The sequence below is a fragment of the Columba livia genome, chromosome 7 (assembly GCF_036013475.1).
Source record: "Columba livia isolate bColLiv1 breed racing homer chromosome 7, bColLiv1.pat.W.v2, whole genome shotgun sequence".
Lineage (NCBI taxonomy): Eukaryota > Metazoa > Chordata > Aves > Columbiformes > Columbidae > Columba > Columba livia.
In genome coordinates this window covers 33,217,252-33,235,130 of record NC_088608.1, presented here as the reverse complement: position 1 = coordinate 33,235,130, position 17,879 = coordinate 33,217,252, and the positions used below count along the sequence as shown (strand labels likewise).

General features: G+C 48.8%; 1 protein-coding gene across 1 annotated transcript; it reads left to right on the top strand.

Annotated features, from left to right (window-relative positions):
- The first annotated feature begins 1,100 nt into the window (after nucleotides 1-1,100).
- MREG (melanoregulin) lies at nucleotides 1,101-17,463 on the top strand. Its single transcript, XM_065069097.1, has 5 exons — nucleotides 1,101-1,261; nucleotides 5,678-5,837; nucleotides 13,888-13,978; nucleotides 15,632-15,795; nucleotides 16,147-17,463. The coding sequence occupies exons 1-5, from the start codon at nucleotides 1,179-1,181 to the stop codon at nucleotides 16,279-16,281; spliced, it is 633 nt and encodes a 210-aa protein (XP_064925169.1). The 5' UTR covers nucleotides 1,101-1,178; the 3' UTR covers nucleotides 16,282-17,463.
- The last annotated feature ends 416 nt before the right edge of the window (nucleotides 17,464-17,879 follow it).

The window sequence follows — 17,879 nt, the reverse complement described above, 5'->3', positions numbered from 1 at the left end:
AAATGACTCTTTGGGACATGTGGCCAACCACACTCAGAGCAATTGCTTTGGGAACTGGCTGATGCTTGATGGTCTGTTCTGAAATGCATGTGGTGATTAAACGAGATCCAGGACCATCTTAATTCAGTGTTTAAACTTTGTCTTCTTCCTTGGGGTCTGAGCTAGGCATGTGATAGGAACATTGATTGTAAAAAAGGGAGAAATAAAGGGGAAAGGAAGAATCTTTTAGGCTTTTCTCTCCTGCCTTCAAAAACCCCTGCGCTGGGAGATGGCAGAGTCCATCAGCCCCTGCCCATTTCCCATTGCATTTCCCGGGATCACAGCCCTGTGTCCACAAATCCAAGCGGCAACAAGCCTGGAACCTTAGTTGTGCAGAGGATTGCAGGGGAGATTTCTGCCCATGATGTGACAGCCAGTGGGGTGGCCCATTTTGGCCAGGTCGTGAGGCCCAGAGGCTGCGAATGTAACACACCTCTGGCCCTTGCGCCCCAGCCAAATGGGCATCAAGGAGGGTGCGTGAGGGTGCAGGGAGATGCGGGAGGATGCAGGGGGGCGCAGAAGGGCATGGGAGAATGCAGGGGATGTAGGAGGTTGTGGGAAGATGCAGGTGGGTAAAAGGAAGATGCGGGAGGGCACAGGAGGGTGCAGCAGGAAGCAGGAGGGAGCAAGGGGTTGAAGGGGAGTGTGTGAGGGTGTGTGCCCTGCAGCAGAGAGCAGGAGGGTACAGAAGGGTGCAGGAGGATGCATGAGAGTGCAGAGGGATGCAGGTTTGTGCAGGTGCATGCAGCAGAAAGCAGGAGGGAGAAGGATGGTACAGAACGATGCAAGAGGGAGCAGGAGGTTGCGGGTTGGTGCAGGTGGATGCAGGGGGGAAGAGAAGAGTGCAGAAGGTTGCAGGAGTGTTCAGAAGGGTGCAGAGGGATGCAGGAGGGTGCAGGTGGATGCAGCAGAGAGCAGGAGAGTGCGGGAGGATGCGGAAGGCTGGCTAAGGGGGCCCGACCGTGAGTGCACCGGCCCAGAGCCACCGTGGGAGCGGCTACGGCAGGCGGGGCAGTGCCGGGGGCGCGGTGCCCGACTCTGTTCCGCTCCCTCGGCGGCGGCGCTGAGGGGCGTGTCGGGGGCGTGTCCGGGGCGTGGGGCGTGTCCCGCCCCGCCCAGCGCGGCTGGCGGCGGCGCCGATGGGGCTGCGGGCCTGGCTGCGCTCCTGCTGTGGCTGCTGCGGCGGGGAGGCGGCGGCGCCCGAGAAGGAGCCTCTGATCAGGTGAGACCCCCCCCGGCCCATTCCCAACCCCACGGCCCCTCGGAGGGTCGGGGCTGAGCCCCCTCCGCCCTGCGCAGGAGGAGGGATGCTCCTACCAGAGATGGGTCGCTCGCTCCGCAGCCACGCGTGAGCCCCTTTTCGTCCGGACCCCAGAGCCTTTTCCGTTGCCCTGGCGCGTCAAGCCGAGCCCCATTTCCCCCCTAAAACAGTTTCCAGGGATGTTAGAGCCGCTGCTCTCCGTGGGCAGCTGGCCATCCCTTGCGAGAGCCGGACGAGGGATTTTCTCCCGCGATAAGAAGCTGCTTTCACTTCTCTTTCCACCCGCGTTGTCACGGCGGTCGGTTCTTTCTGACACCTCGCCGTGTGATGCACGCCGGACTCTGCGTGCTGTGGGGTTTTTTTATGGTTAAGTTTTAGCAAACGAACCAAGAGCAGCATCTCATCGGTGTTTCCCGTGTGCCATTCACCATAGGGACCGTTTGGCTTTTGTCTGTCCAGGGTGGGATTTCAATAGAGAAGGCCGAGGCACTGAACAAAAAGGGGGTCCTGCCTGCAAGCAGGGGTGCGTCCATCACCACATCACTATGCAGGGGGTCGGGTCCCGCCGTTGGGCAGCTCTTTGCTGTGCAGGGATCTGTTCCCGGGCTGGGGATGCTGGAATGGAGACACACGGCACTGCCAGAGAGCTTTATATGAAAGCAGAACGCATGCTGATATCTAGAGAGCAGAATTTTCTCTCCTCCTGTCAGTCGTGTCTGTCTTGCACACAGAGACGTGAGGTTGGGAGGGATTTTTGTACAAAAAGATGAAGCTCTGAGTCGTGGCGAAGATGTGAGCTGTGCAGGCACGTAAGCAGGTTTTGTGTGTTGTGAAACATCCGGGCTTGGGGTTTGCGGCACCTCTCCCTCCTTGCCCAGCTGCCAGACGGGGTCCTGGCCACTGGCAGAGCCCGCGGTGGGCGCCCCAGCCCCGGCAGGGGACAGGGACTGAGCCCTCCCCACAGCATCGGTGAGACAGAGGCTTTTCAAGGAGGAGGCTGGGATGCACCCAGGTTGGCCTACATAGATATTGAGCTATAGCAGAGCTGGCAACAGGGCTTGAAGTGTCCTGATTTCGTGCTATTAAAGCAGTTACCTAAATAAAAACCAGATAATCCTGAGCATGGGGCCTCCAGCCCAGGAAACTGGCATTAACCTGATGAGAGCTGAGCACACGTGTGGAGAGGCTCCTTCCCGCCACCAAGGTTGTTCCTCACTGGGCACCTTTCTTTAGCAACATGCCTTCCATTGGCGATCCAGTTAATGCTGGCTATAAGTAGGAAAGTCTGTATAAATGCTGGGCATTCGAAAAGCACCTGCTCTTGCACAAGCATGCCAGCATAATTAATCCAACAGCCTAATCGCTGGCCTGTCCCTCTTTGGGAGGATTTTGGGATTTTATTTCATAGCCAGGATCTTGCAGGAGCATGCTTGTTGTATTTTTATTTTTATTGCAGTGTTGTTTAAAATGAATAACTTCCTTAAGATTTCAGATCTTTTAGCTGAATTTTAGTTTTCCTGAGCTGACATTGCTATCAAAATGTTTATGACTTTTCACCATATTTTCCCCAAACGTAGTGGTTGCGGCCTCACAAATCCAATATATCAAAGAATGAAGCAGTGAGGGGGCGGTGATACATGTATAATTGGGAGCATATATTACCCGAGTTTATACAAGGCTGGCTGTAACCCGTGACAAAGCCAGTGAGAACAGCCAGTCCTGCGCATGGAGGTGGAAATGGAGCATGGACAAAGACACAGCACTAATGCAGCACTGGGAAAAGAAACGGCGGCCAAAATGCAGCAAAGCGCCCGGGCTGCATGGCTGTCTCAGTGCGGGAAGGTGGGATCTGGCTCAGATGGTGTCCTCAGGATACAAATAAATTGGACTTTGGGCTCTGAATCCTGAAACAGGTTTAATCTGGACTGGAAGACCCTTGGAGCTGAAAGTTGTTGATGAAGCATTAGCGCTCACCATCTTTTGGATAGTGTCCAGAGTGTGAAATGGTCCAAGTCCCCTCTGGTCCCACAGAGACTCCAGTAACCTGCAGAACAGGCTGCTGTTCATATGCTCCTTTTTTTTTCACCCCATTTCTTCATTGTAAATATTGCTTGGAAGTCCAGCATGCTCCGGAGGTGCTCGCTGTTGGCAGAGCTCCCCACGCTTGGGTGGATTTGCTGACTCCTGGGCACTGCCCACGTCCTTTACAGGCTGCTGGATGCTCTCCGCTGTGGTTTGGAAATAGAGACGTGCTGGGAAGCACCTTGCAAGCTGTGGAGGAGCGGCTTGTAAAAGCTAAGGTGTGTTAGTGTTATTGCCAAATACTGGGTTTTAACGTAAATCAGATGTTGAGGGTACTGTAAGTCACTGGATGGGAAGAAGCCTGTCGAAAGCAGGATGGGATGAAACTTGTGCTGGTAGCATAACTAGCTCCTGAGTGGTCCCCTCCAGGCTGGGACCCTGCCTGATCCACCTTTGAAAAATGGTTTGAGCAATCCCATGCTGGCTCTGGTGTAGGAACAGCTGAGTTATGCCATCCACACCCTCCAAGATACGTTTATTTGCTTATCTTTAATAAGAGATTATAAGATATTATCTTCTCCCTTATTACTCGTTGCTCAGGTTTTTGGTGTGTTGAAAGTCTAATTAACCTTCCTGCAGGAACACTGATGTGAATTATTTTTTCTATTTCATCCATGTGCCAGAGCTCCTCTTAGCATCTTTTTTATGACTTGACGTCACGGGTAGAGCACCCACAGCGTCATCTGATGTTTCACTGGATGGATTCCTTGGGAAAAGAGTGAGGTTTGGGTAGCAAATAGGATAAACAGTGGGTTGTTGTAATAAGAAGTGATCAGGGATTGCCACAGGATGGCTGATGAGACTATTGGGTAAGGCCAAAAATATTTCTGTTTGCATTGTTTTCCTCAAGCGTCTGGACTTCTTGATTAGAAATGTTATGGAAATACTCCATTAAAAGTTCTCCCAGCAAAACTAAATAATCCTATATAAAAAACTGCATGCCACAGTAGCAATATAAAGCTATAAAACACAGAACTGCCACCAATGCAGAGAAAAGCTCCTTGTCTTGGTGGGGACAGCCTTCCCAGATGATGATGCTCTGCTTTGCTGACTGCTAAGCAAATAAAGCCAGGTGTTCACAAGCAGACATAGGATGTTTCCATCCCCCAAATTAGGATGGGGCTAAATGTCCTTTCTGTGCCTTGGCACAGGCCCATGCATGGCTCAGTGCAGTGCTGTACCTCTCAGGTAGGAGCTGCTGGGGTGGGGGGCACCTGCGGGGATTGCCTGCTTGATTCGGTAGCGTTTGGGCTGCTGCGGGGAAAATAGAGCTGCAGGGTCACACAGAAACATGGTCACAGAGGTGGAAACTCTGGTGAACATCCAGTCCAACCCCTGCTCAAGCAGGGTCAGCTGGAGCAGGTTGCCCAGGACTGTGTCTAGTTGGGTTTTGAATGTTTCCAAGGATGGAGACTCCACAACCTCTCTGGGTAACCAGCGCTGTGTTCACCCACAGAATTTAAACAGAATTTCATATATTTCAACATGTGTCCTGTCATGGACCAGAACTGAGAAGAGTCTGGCTCTGTCTCCTTCACTCCCTCAGGTATTTGTATATAAGATCCCCCTGAGCCACCTCTTCTCTGGGCTAACCAGTCCCAGCTCCCTCAACTGAGGTGACACGTTTTGTGCAAAATAAAACCATGCCCAGCAGCAGTGCCTTCGAGGAGAAGATGGATAGAAGTTGCTTCTTTGGCCAAGACGCAATGGCACTGCACGTAGCCATCCTCTTGCCCGCTGCACAAAGTCTCCGTGGGGATGGGTCATGCTGTTGGGGTCTTGGCATGGCTGCAGGGTTAGCGGGGCAGACAGAAAATACCCTTTGAAACCACTGGGATTTTTGAGCCTCAGTTAATTAGAACTGTTCCCACGTTAAGCTTGGAGAGGCTGGGAGGCTTTCACAGGGTTTGGGGTGGGAAGGCATGATGGGGAGCAGGGCAGGGGGCTGTGGGGAGTGACAGGGAGATGCTGCCTTTCATCCTCGCAGATGCATGCTTGCAGTTCCTCCATCCTGGTGTCAACATCTTGGTGTTGTTAGCAAATTGTGTGTCTAATGTCTTTCATGGCAGCAATGCCTGGTTTGAACTATGGCTTGTGCAGCCAGGATATTTGCTAAGGTAAAGAACTTTTGCTGTCTTCCTGTTCCCTCCTTCTCCTCTTCCTCCCCTCTCCCAGGCAGGACACTGGGTGCGGGAGAGGATGCCGCAGCCATGGGCACTTGACCCTGGGAAGGCAAAAGGAGGCAGCATGATGCTGCAGTGGCTAATGCTGCCTCTGCTCTCCCCATCTCTGCAGCAACAACAACCCCTACGCCTCCTTTGGAGCCACGCTGGCGCGGGACGAGGAGCAGAACCTGTGGAGCACCCCACACGACGTGACCCACACGGAGGCGGACGATGACCGGGTGCTGTACAACATGATCGTGGTCAGGAACCAGCTGGACAAGGACTCGGAGGTGAGGCGGTGCCGTTCCTCCTGCTCAGGTTCACTGCGGACCAAGGCTCGGTGCCTTCATCGGGTGCTTTGGCGGTGCCTTTATTTAAGTACTTGTTAAGCTGCTATAAAGACCCCAGTGTCCCCCACTGTGGCTCATGTAAGCATCAGGTCCTTCCATCCGCTCCATTGCCCTCCAGATTTTATCCTGTGCCTGGTGTGGGTGCATCTGTAGCCAACCCATCCCTGGGAAGCTCAGGGTTGTCTCTGGCAGCTGAGCCAGGAGAGCTGGCCTGAGCTGGGATGTACAGTGCCCTGCAAAGCACCTCTACCACCACCACCCTCAAACATGCACTGCTATCACTGGGATCCCCAGCTCAATTTCCTCGCTTCACAGGCTGCTTTTTTTTGTCTGATATTTTCCTATTTCGGCCTTTCTGTGATCAGACTGGCATTAGCCTGGCCTGCCTGGTAATGGCAGCGCCTGGAGCTGAGCTACTGCTCCATTGACACGTCAAGTTAAATACTCCTCTAATGGATTATACACAATTAATGAGAAGCGGACAACTGGCACAGCGCTTAGCATGGAAGGGAAAAATCATCGCTGTTACATAAAGGCTGTTTTGCAGCCCTGATTTCCTTCACTAAAGCACTTCGGTGCAAAGGAGATTTCAGTGGCCTGATTAGGAGCAGGCTGTAGCAAATAGTGACATGTTTTCCCCTCTCTGATTGCTTTTAAGACATCACAATCTTTGCAGGAAAGCCTGGAGGCTTCACATTTAATTTCAATGTGTTCCCACTTTATCCAGGAGACCACAAGACTGTAACTCTTCCTCCTCTGATAGTGCCCTCAAACCAAAAGCTAGCTCAGCTTTCATGAGAAGCCTTAAACTCCAGACATACAGCTGAGATCAAACTTACAATTTTTAAAACTTAAAACGAGATAATGCAGTCCTTGTATACGGTTGGCCAGAATCCCCATTTATTGTTTGTGGGGCTTTTTGTTTGTTTGTTTGTTTGTTTTCTGGGGACTGCATTTATCATGGCTTTGACAAGACATGGTTTTGTAACAGCATTTTAATAGCTGCATGTAACCTTCGCAGCCATCGCAACTATACTGAAGATGTACTCTTCCCTCCCCACTACTGCTTTCTATACCTTGAATTTGCTTGTCTTGGAGAAGACAGGGAGCTTCATCCAGCCCAAACTGGTGAAAGGAAACAAGCACAACTCCGTTTAGGAGGCTGTGCTGATCCCAAGTTTTTGCAGAGTGGTGTGTACCTCAGAGCAGTGCTGGAGCTCCTCATTTCAGCCTGTGCCTATTTGAGCAGCCTTTGGACTTGATTTAGGGCTCATTATGAGGCAGGCCTCCTAAAAGCTATTATTATTTATAAAATGGTATCATAAGTGGACAGGCTGCTAAAAAGACGGCTCCTTGGGCGAGGGAGTGTTGTGTGTCAGCCTTGCTCAGGTTGCAGAGGAGAGCATCAGTTATGGGTGAGCAGGAGAGCACTCCTGCACCTGCCTGTCCTAAACCCAGCACGTCTGCCTGTCCTCAACGCCATGTACCTGGCTGTTCTAAATCCAGTGCTTTCTCCCTTGCCTTCAGTGTATCCGTAGGGTTTTTAGCAGGTTTGAGCAGTTGCCGTGCCCTGTCAGTGAGAAAAGAAAGTAGAAAGAGCACGGGGCTTCCTCTCCACGACAAATGTAAGATCATATACCCTGTTTTTTTATGCAGTGCAATTAATAAAAAAGCCTGAGCCTACAACATCAGGCTGACTCTGAAGAAAGCCAATGTGCAATATGCTTGATTTGAATTATGGCACAGTGCCCTTTGCAGCTATTGATTACCAGCCTCTCTGCTGCCTCTGGTTTACATCTGGGGAAACTGAGGCACAACATATAAGCCTGGCAAGCTGCTGTGGTTTCCAGCTGCAGCTCTTTCTGAGGGGCAGAACAGGGACAGACTTGGCTGGCAAAGCAAACATTCCTGTGTTCAGCCCCGGGTGCCAAAATCTCTTCTTACTCCAGTGAGCATTTTAAAACCAGGCCAGACTGCATTGCCCTCCCCTCCTAATGAGACTTCAGCCTTGAGAGAGAGGGGAAAAAAGTCTAATTGCAAAACAGCACTGGGCTGCAAAAGCCATAATCTGCTTTGGGAGCTGCTCTGCTGCTGAAGTCCCTGGGGGCAGTATGCAGATGTGGCAGGACAGGGGACAGAACGGTTTCTTGTGCACTAGCGTTACGAAACCATAGGTCCTTTTTTTCTCTTGGTTAAAATCGGACTGAAATGATAACTAGTCCCTGTGTTTCTGCTCCTTCATGTAACAAAGAAATTTCGGTGTGCTGTGTGCTTGTACGCTTTGCCATTCCCCACCTTTATCTTTGTGATTTCCTAGCACAGAACTTTGGAAAGATCCCAAAGAGCAAGTTGCTCTACATCATGTGTGTTTCCATGAAACCAGTATTGTGGGTTTTTTAATCTAGCTAATCCACTTCTGCTTTCTTGGGTATTTCTTTTTTTTTTCAGTGGTTTTTCACTTAGAGACAAGGTGCTGTGAGCTAGGACAGGAGAAGCGATGGGCCAGGTGCAGTCATGACATTGGTGCAGTGCTGGAGGTCAGCAAGTGTGGTCCATGGTGGCTCGTTCCTGGCCTGGGCATCTCTGCACTGTGGATCGCTGTAAATAGATAAACCAAATCATGTATGCAAAGGGCCAGGCGCTCTGACACAGAGTGCACCCTGTAGCTCTGTGCGTTAGATCATTCATGGTGGGGCTGCCAGCAACTCACAGCATTGGTGTCCTCGCTAGGGGTCAGTTCCTTGCCCCCATCATGGGACTGGACCCACACGTGATCCACGTGGAGCCATTTCTCCTCTCTGCCTCCTCCCAACAGCCCCACTCTGGGAAATTTGGCAGCTCCAGCCCGAACTCAGTGTGACCTTAGCTGGTGTAAGGATGGCAGGGCTGCTCCACCCTGCTCCTCGCCGAACCAGGGCAGCAAGCTCTTCAAAGCAAGCACCGTGACATCCCAGGTGCGCCCTGTTTCACTCCCATTTGCTCATCCTGCTCGGTGCTGTGTGCTGGGGTGACGGCTCACGGGTCTCTTGGCTGTGGTAGAGCCTGCTGAAGCACCCAGCGTTTGCCAAACCCACTGTGCAATAGGTACATGAGGCAAGATTTGCTGGAGCTTCCTAAAATCATAAGGGCAACTTGCAGGTTCTCATTTCTCTCTGCCTGAGGCCGATGTGTGTGATGTGCCTGGATGCACCATCAGAAGCAAAGCGTGGGCAGGGGAGGGCGTACGCAGAGAAAACCAGAAAAACCATAGCTGAAGGGCTGGCTTAAAGGGGCTGGTAAAGCTGATGCAGCCTTTGCAGATCAAAGCTGTCATCAGAGCTTCTGAAGGCTGGGGTCAATGTTTCAAATATAGAAAAAAATGTTGTGGTTTTCTTTTTTCCTCCTCCTGCCTTGCAGCATCATTGAACCTGCTGTGGTATAAAGTAAAGCCCCAAATATGCAGGTGAACTGAGGATCTCTAGGAAGACAGGATGTTATTTAAGATGTTGCATAGATATACAGGCCAAACGACTGTTCCAGCACGTACCCAGCTAGCGAGGATAAAAGCATTTTATGGGGAAGGGGACTCCTGTGGCTCTGGCAATCCTCCAATGTCAGCAGCAAGAGCTGGGTTTATTTGGTTTATGTGCATGATGTGGCAGATGCCCCCTTCCACAAGGACTGGTTTGTGGTGGCCCTGGTGGGGTGTGGAATTACCCAGCCAGGGGCAGAGAGCCTGAGCTCTCGCAGCAACACCAGCTTTGGAGAAGGAGCCAGGTTTAGAGCAGCTGCGCCGCGGGCCTGTGAACAGAAACTAAATGTGGGTTTTTGCATTATGACTGAGGTAAAAACCGCTGTTCTCATGGCTTGTTGTAAATGCAGTGCTTCTTTCTCCTTTTGGCTTGTTCCCTTGGGGAAGGTGGGGTCATAAACCCCACTAGCAAAGGCAATTCCTCTACCTGCATCTCTGCTGGGGGCCTGGCTAGTGGAGCTGCGCTGGCACAATCCTCCTGGCAAGCCCATTAACGCCCTGACAAGGCCTATTTTTCTCACCTACAGGATTATTCTTTTTAGAAGATGTTACAGAGAAGGTCAGTATCACAACACACTGTTGCTGGGGCATCAAGAGGCGATGGGATTTGCTGGAGATTGGGGATGCAGGTCAGGGTGCCCAGAACTGACCCACTTAATACACATGAAAAAATATTTATGAAATCCTGCATGACCCTCTTAAAACAATGTTCAATTTAAGCTTATTGTAAGCTGAGATGTCAGTCAATGCTTCTATATATGAGTGTGGATCTAAAGTTTGTATTTGCTCTACTCCTTCCAGTGGACCCAGTTGCAGAGCCAGAGTGGGAGAATCCCTGGATGTGGTGTGGTACCTGCCTGGTACCACAGTCTTTCCCTAATAACTCTGTTTTGACCTCATTTCCAAAATAACTCTTGAACAGAGCGGTGACACCAATTGCATTCAAGAGAATAAAGGAGAAGGCTTCAGTAAAGGATTATTTTGGCAACATGAGGAATGCTACCTACTAATTAGGAAATTTCCATACAAGTGGGGATGAAAAGTTGGACAGTACTTGCCTGTTTTCTTGGCACATTTTTTCCCAGAGCTCTTGGTTATGTATCAACCTGGCTTATATTTCATGCCCAGCATCTCCTCACTTCAATTTGGCATTTGCAGATTTGATATATCACACAAGAGAGTCCAGGGTAGTTTTCCAGGTAACTATTTGAAGGGCTGAGTGCTCAGAGGAGAGAGTTGGTGGAGTTTCCCCTGCTACTCCTGGGATACTCTTGCTTTACACACAAAGGGTTTTCTCAAGCCTTGACTGGTAGATGTTGTGTTTTAAACCTATGTAGGTTTAAAAGGGCAAAACTGGTTGCAAAAAACAAAGCCAGGAACTGCAACCTGCTTTGTTTTCCTGTGGTTAATTCAGGTTTTGGCAAAAGGGTATTTTTTTTTTAAAGGACTGATTTTGAGAGCATCGCTGAGATGTCCCAGACCCATAGAAACACCAAGGAGTTTGGTGAAGACCAGTCTCTTGCTGTACTTTCCCAGTACTGTGTGCGAGAAACCTCCTCAGCACTGCAGAAGTTACAGCTCACATCTTGGTGACTCACAAGAAGTGTGTGTGGAGACTCAGGCAGGACAAACTTTGCGCTTCTTCTGATGTATAGTTAGAGGGAGATGCTTTTTAGAATAATCTTGAGGATGGAAAGATGCTCTTGACTTTATTTCCTTGTTAAAGCAACACAAAGGACAATCCCCTGCCCACAGCCTTTAGGATGTCTCTACTACAAAGAATCCCCTGGGAAAACTCAGTGTTTTCTGAGGCTGATGGAGAACAGGGCATGAGTCCCTTTGAGAGCTCGGCCCATATCTGCCCAACCTCATCCTGATCTCTAGTTGCTTTTCAATGACTGGCACCACATGCAGCATCCTTCTCCCAGCTCTCTCTACGGAAATATAAATACATCAAGCTCCACACTCAGGCAAAAGAAATGCTACCGAAACAAGAGGTGTGTCCTCCTGGCATCACTGTGAAGCATCGTTTTCTGTACCAAAGCCACTCCTTCGCACACTTCCCAAATTTTTCATCAGCAGAACACAGTTAGAGGTCCTCTGAGACTAAACATGTGCCATGTATATGCATTAAGTGTGCTACCGTAATGCAACTCAGTAACTACAGCATGCAAGAAAGCCATAACCTAGATTCCGTTAAAACAAAAATAGACAAGGGAAAACCAAGCTGCTGTTAATCCAGAGAAAATCAGGAGCAGCTTCCTGCATGCTAAGCACTGCTTGCTGTTTAGCTTAGCCAGGAGCCTGGCTCGCTACCACAGGGTAAATCCCCACAGCCCCAAAAGCTGCGGCCCAGTGCCAACAAGCCACATTCTGGGGAGACGAGCATCTTTCCCACCCCCCATGTTGCTAATTCAGCAGCCTGAAGCACTCCTGGAGTCACAGTGGCTGTGTTGATCAACCGAGTGTATTAAAACACTTGTTTTTCTCTGCGGGAGGGCAGAGACACACAGCTGATGTCCCCACCAGCATGCTCAGGCTGGTTTGCTCTCCCCTTTCTGCTCATGCCATGGGCTCACGAGCAGGCTGGGCTGTTCCCGAGGGTCCCCACCAGCAGGCAGTGAGGCATCATAGAGCCTTAATTCTCTCTTTAGAAACTTCCAGGTTTGCAATAAACTTCCCACAAAGATCTAATGCTTTTGGATGCCTTGTGCTGGCAGCCAGCTGCCCTCCTGTGCTGCTGCAGTCAAGGGAGAAACGGAGCTCCCATCTGCAACGCAGCAGCTCGTTGTGAGCAGCAACACAAAGCTAAAAATGAAGGGGATTTTGCTCTGCGGGGGTGTGAGCGGTACAGAGTAAGTGGCTGCAGACAGAGCCGCATTTCCTCTGCTCTCCTGACCTGAATTCACCAGTGTCTTAACCTTAGCGGCTGCTTCTTCCAAAGCGTAATCTCCAAGGGGTTCCTGCAACTATTGCTGAACAACGGGAAAACAGGCTTGTCTTTTGATTCTCTGCAGTCGTGGTGTGTCAGCTGGGTTCAGGAAAAAAAAAAACACACTAAAAAAAATCTCAAACTCTCTATCCAATGAAATTAACTCTTTAAAGCAACAGGTGTCAGAAAACCAGGGGGATTTCTAAAGCCTAGCCTACCTTTATGGGTATTATTTAATCCCGTTGAACCCAGCACGTCATGTAGGAAAATCCCAGGGAGACAGCACAGATTAACACCCGTTTATTGTGCACAAATCCATCTATGTAATCTGTTGCTGAGAAATGAGATTAATTAAGGTTATTAGAGCATGTAAATTATTTGAGCGATGTTATGACCTGCTGTGTGGATGCTTCTGTAAATGCATCCTTTTCAGTGCGTGCATTGATTAAAATCAACTAGGAAAAGTACTCCTGGCTTTCTTGCAGAATACATGCGTTTCTCGGGAATGCATACTTGTACAGATGTGTTTAATTGTGCTGGTATAACTCTAATAGATAACCTCAAAACCTTCCCCTCTAGACACTGTCCCATTATCCAGTTACAAAACTTGAGGTCAAGTGCAAGGATTTAAGCTGTATAGTTAAATGAGGCATTAACTGCAGCAACTGGCTGTCACTAATAGTTATTATGTCAAATGACTCCAGCTCAACCCTCAACCATCCACGTGGATCCCTTTTCTCTGCTATTTAAAAAAGGGTACCCCAGCCTTTTAAAAAAGTATATTTTTCTTGTTTTCCAGTACTTTTAAAAACCTGCCTGCTTCAGTTAAATGCCAAACAGAGGGTTTAGTTTGGAGAAGCCGCTGTACGTGTGACTGTACTGAGAGCAATAACTTTTTATCAAACTTTTATTTTCCTAAGGGCTATCATCAGCTGTAAGAAAATGTACCATGCCAGTTTTACTGTGAGGGTATGAAAATAAGGTGTTGCAATAGTTTAGAGAAGGTAATAATTAATACGTGTTCGTGCTTTCCCAAGCTGGTAAGGCTGAATAAGGTGTTCTGACAACCTCAGGTTTTGATACTAGCAGGGGTGTCAAGGTTTGGGGTAAAGAGCTTTGGACCAAAGAGGCTGAAGCCTGTCAAATGAACTACATTTGTAAGTTCATGTTGTTCTCCAGCATAGGACAGTGTTACAATTTCTAGCACAGAGCAGAGCAGCAGTTTTATAGTCTCCCCATCTGACTGATGAGATCACTTTGGCCACCAGCAATATCTAAGCTGAATTCTGTAATCCGATTTCAAGGTACCTAGAAGCCTGTTTTGCACATGCAGAGTAGATACAGAGATGTTGTAACAAATGTCAGGCTAAAATATTCTATGCTGAAAAGTGTAATTTCTTCCAGGGGCAACAGCAGCCTGGCCATTGACCCCTCAGTGCCAACATCAACAGTTCAGCTCTGTTTCTGAAAGCTGTAATTCCTAGAAAAACAGCAGAGACCTCCCCACATACAAATGATTGAATGTCTCTTACCCTTTTGCTTTGCAGGAATGGCAAAAGCTCAACTATGATATTTATACCTTACGGCAGACCCGAAAAGAAGTGAGAAGCAGGTGGAAACACATCTTGGAGGATTTAGGTAAGTTAGAGGACAACAGGATGTCATTTCTGTGGTACTGAATGATAAGTCCTGTAGTGGTTGAGGATGGGAACGGCTCCACAAAATCAGGCAGGTGGAGGAAAAAGGGAGGAAAACAAAACAAGATTGCTGAGAAATGCTGTCAGGAAGCCCACACAGCAGCTGAGAGGCTGCCCAGACTCAGGCACGGCTGGGGGAGACCCTGCCACCGTGTCTGCAGTCATGTCAAAAAGCCCACGGACCACAACCAGAGGGAGAGCCTTTCCAGCCCATAATAGCATGCACACTCATCCATTGCAAGCTTCCTTGGGGAAACTTAGCAGTGATACCTGAGAGTTCACCCTGTTTCTTTTCTAAACAAGATAAACAGGGAAAAATGAATATTCCTTTCAGATTTGAAACACATGTTTTTCTTCCTTAGCCCACGCCAGCTGATCCAAGCTGAACCACCAACTTTGTTTACTCTGAGGTGGATTTGAAATATTCTTTCACCAAACAAAACTGCTGAGCAGCAGCCCTCCTACTCCTGCTGTTTGCTAGCCTGCAAACAGGGAGCTGCACCCACTGGTCCTGTGGCAGGTGTGACAGTTTTCCCAATTGCGTTGCACACAGCGTGTGACACTTGGGTGAAGGAGACACATCATGCCAGCACATCAGTGCGGTGATTCGCATCATGCACTGGAGGTGGTTGGCAGCTAATAAGAGGAGGATGCACGAGTCAAGCACACTTGTTGGGCTGTTCAAGGATATTATCACTAGGAGCAAAAGAGATGGGTATCTCAGCTACTCCTGCCCCATGTGCCATCCCAGCATCTGGATGGGAGGAACATTATGAATTCATAACTAGGTATCAGTGTTCATCTTCACCCAGGTGCTTGTGCAGCCTGTACAGGCCAAACATGGGACGGATCGCTTGACATCCTTATATCTGTTACTGCACCTTGACAAAGGCTCTCCCACATCTCCCTCATGTCCACAATGGCTCCAAAGCCATTTTGCAAAGGGTGGGGAAGCTCAAAGACAGAGATCATTTGGCCTTAGCAAAGCCAGGTGTGCAACCAGATGTGAAAACTGCCATATTTTGTTACCTAAATATGTGCTTTAGTCAGAAGACCACCACTCTTTCCCAGTAAGTATTTTCAGGTGAGATACATCACCACCAGCTCCCAACTGAACAAGTTAACAGTAGCCATTACACTTAAATATCTCTGCATTCATTCTCCTCCCTGTTTCCTTCCATTGATACCCTTCTTATAAGGGATGCTGACTGCTACAGGAACAATTACCCATGCATTTGTTACTGCTGCAGGCTTTTTACAACTGTTACCTCCCAACATCTAGACATAGTTGCTGGGGTCCTCTGGAAGTCCCAGCAGCCCCAAAAGCTCCAGCAGCATCAGGAACATGCAAGAGCACACTCTGGGTGTGGATGTTCATACACCTTCTCTGGAAAACTAGCAACAAACTTGCTCTGATTTTTTTTTCCAGCCATCTCATACCTGCCCCAAGAAAATGCTAGGTTTGTTTTAGCAGGTAGGGAATGCAGCAGCCCAAGGTAGAGGGGGGAATAAGGAACCTTGCAAGAGCCTGGAGGGCTCAGGGATGACCCTGCTCACATGTTTGACTCATTTCTGTAACACATCTCTTTCCTAGGTTTCCAGAAGGAAGCAGACTCCCTCTTATCAGTGACCAAACTCAGCATCATCAGTGACTCTCAGAACATGGGCAAAGCCCGAGACATCTTGTTAAAGCTCTCCGAAGAGACAAACATCTTCCCGACCAGCTGGGAGCTTTCTGAGCGCTACCTTTTCGTGGTGGTGAGTATCTCTGAGCCTGCCTGCAGCCCTTGTCTCTGCAAGTAAGCTCAAATGGAGGAGAGCAGATAGGTGGATAGCACCAGAGGATACTCAAATACATGGATGCATCTGCGGCATCTCCATCAGATGTTGCACCTGTAGCTTGGCTGTTCAGCTTCCTTGGAAATGTCAGTGCTGTATCATCATGAATTTGCATCCCCAAGTTCCTTTAACCCCACACAGCCTGTTAAAGTGGGAAAATATTAGACCTAATTCCTGGCTTAACCTGAGAGCAGCTGTGGAGGGAGGACCCTGGCCATGGAAACACCTGAAACAGCCTGTAGTAACCATAAAACCCTCTTGCTTTGGCAGGATCGGCTCATAGCTCTGGATGCTGCAGATGAGTTCTTCAAGATGGCCAGTGTGGTGTATCCGAAGAGACCCAGTGGGGACAGAGTGGACAATAGCCAGAAGGCCCCACAGCACATCTCTGCTGTGATGCCCTGAGGAGCACACCTTTCTGGTACAAGACGGACAGCAAGTTTCTTTCCCTCCAGGACCCAGCTCCTCTGCTGAGGAGTCAGCACAAGTAGTGCTGCTCCTTGTTTTCCTGCAGGGAAGCAACTGGGCAGCCAGAGCAGGGAGGCCAGCAAGCTGTGCCCATCAGGAAGGCACAGGAAGGCAGATTCTGGCCCTGAGTTGCTCCCAAACAGAAGGGAGCAAGAACTGCTGTAGCATAGCCCCGGTGGGAGACCACTAGCTGAGTAGTATGTGCAATAGGCACGAGGAGAACCTGCCACACAAGGCTTTGCTACCAATAGCTGCAGAAGTCTAGATGCCTCTTGTTACAAGTGCTGCAAGGAGATCCGCGTTTCCACCTTCCACTGGTACCTGCTACTGTCCCTACCCTTGCCCCTGCTAGCCAGGAGGGCCAGTGAGGGAGGAAAAATACCTCAGCTGTCTACAACTCCATGACATTTCTCTGTGCACTGGTCCTCTTCCTTGTCCCCATCCCCTGGCAGCACCGCTGGGCAGGTCCCAGGGCATTCAGCAAAGATGCAGGAGCAGCATGTAGCCATGAGAGGAGTGAGTGCCGGGTGGCAAAGCTCTGGAGCAGCGCTGCAGCTGGGTGCTGTGTCCCCTACCATTAGGGGTTTGGAGTGCTAAGCATGATATCTTAGAAGGAGGTAGATTTTTAGAAAGGTGCTGAGGTCAGACCTATTGAGAATTTGGCTCCTGTACTGTCCTCTGATTGCTTGCCCAGCATCTTAAGTCATTTCAGAAAGTTTTGGTCTTAATTGCATAAAAACCCCCCCCACTATAAAGCTGCATGTAGCGTCAATATATACTGTCCCTGCTGTTAATGAGGATTTTTTAATGAACATACTTTATATTTTGGATTTTTGTCTGATAATGAGCAATAATTTTAAAACAAGATTTCATCTTTTAAAAACAAGTGAAAGTTTTTCACTAGTTAACACATGTGCTGCTAATTTACCAGTCAAAGATGCTGGTTACACAGGACCTCCCAGAATAGCAAAACAGAGCTTTTATTTGTTTATACTTACAGTGTTTTAAATGTATATATATTTATGAATTGTTTCTGTTTGTCAGTCTTCCTGGGAAACATTTGCCTCAACGCAGGCCATCAGTGAAAACTGAGTTTAATAAACAAAACACATTACAAAACTAAAGTTTCTTACTCTCTCTGTAACCTTGTTCAGGCAACAACATTTATCTTGATTGCCATTAGCAAAAGGGTTGAGGTATTTGAAGAGCATATGCATCCAGGACCTGTTCTCCACACATTTAAAATTGCCTGTTGACTTGCAAGATTAGGGTCATTTGCCAGCCTAAGACCAACATCTTCATAGGAAACAGTGGGGATTTAATTTAATTTCAGTGGGTTTGGGAGTTAGATGCCCAGTTTCCACTGATTATTATTATTTATTTTTTTTTTAAGCAGAAGTTCAGCTGCACTTTGGAAAACATCCAATATTTTATAGAAAAACTTCAGCGCATGGTATCTCTAGGGTTTGATTTGAACAAACCTGTTGCACAACAGAGGTTTGCTGGTTTGAGGAACACCGTGCCAAAGTACACGA

What these genes read in the sequence shown, in the direction of transcription:
- MREG (XM_065069097.1), top strand. Translation starts at nt 1,179, where the DNA reads ATGGGGCTGCGGGCCTGGCTGCGCTCCTGCTGTGGCTGCTGCGGCGGG. An exon ending in AGCTGGACAAGGACTCGGAG is followed by an intron (nt 5,838 to 13,887) that starts GTGAGGCGGTGC and finishes TTTGCTTTGCAG; the next exon opens with GAATGGCAAAAGCTCAACTA. An exon ending in ACACATCTTGGAGGATTTAG is followed by an intron (nt 13,979 to 15,631) that starts GTAAGTTAGAGG and finishes TCTCTTTCCTAG; the next exon opens with GTTTCCAGAAGGAAGCAGAC.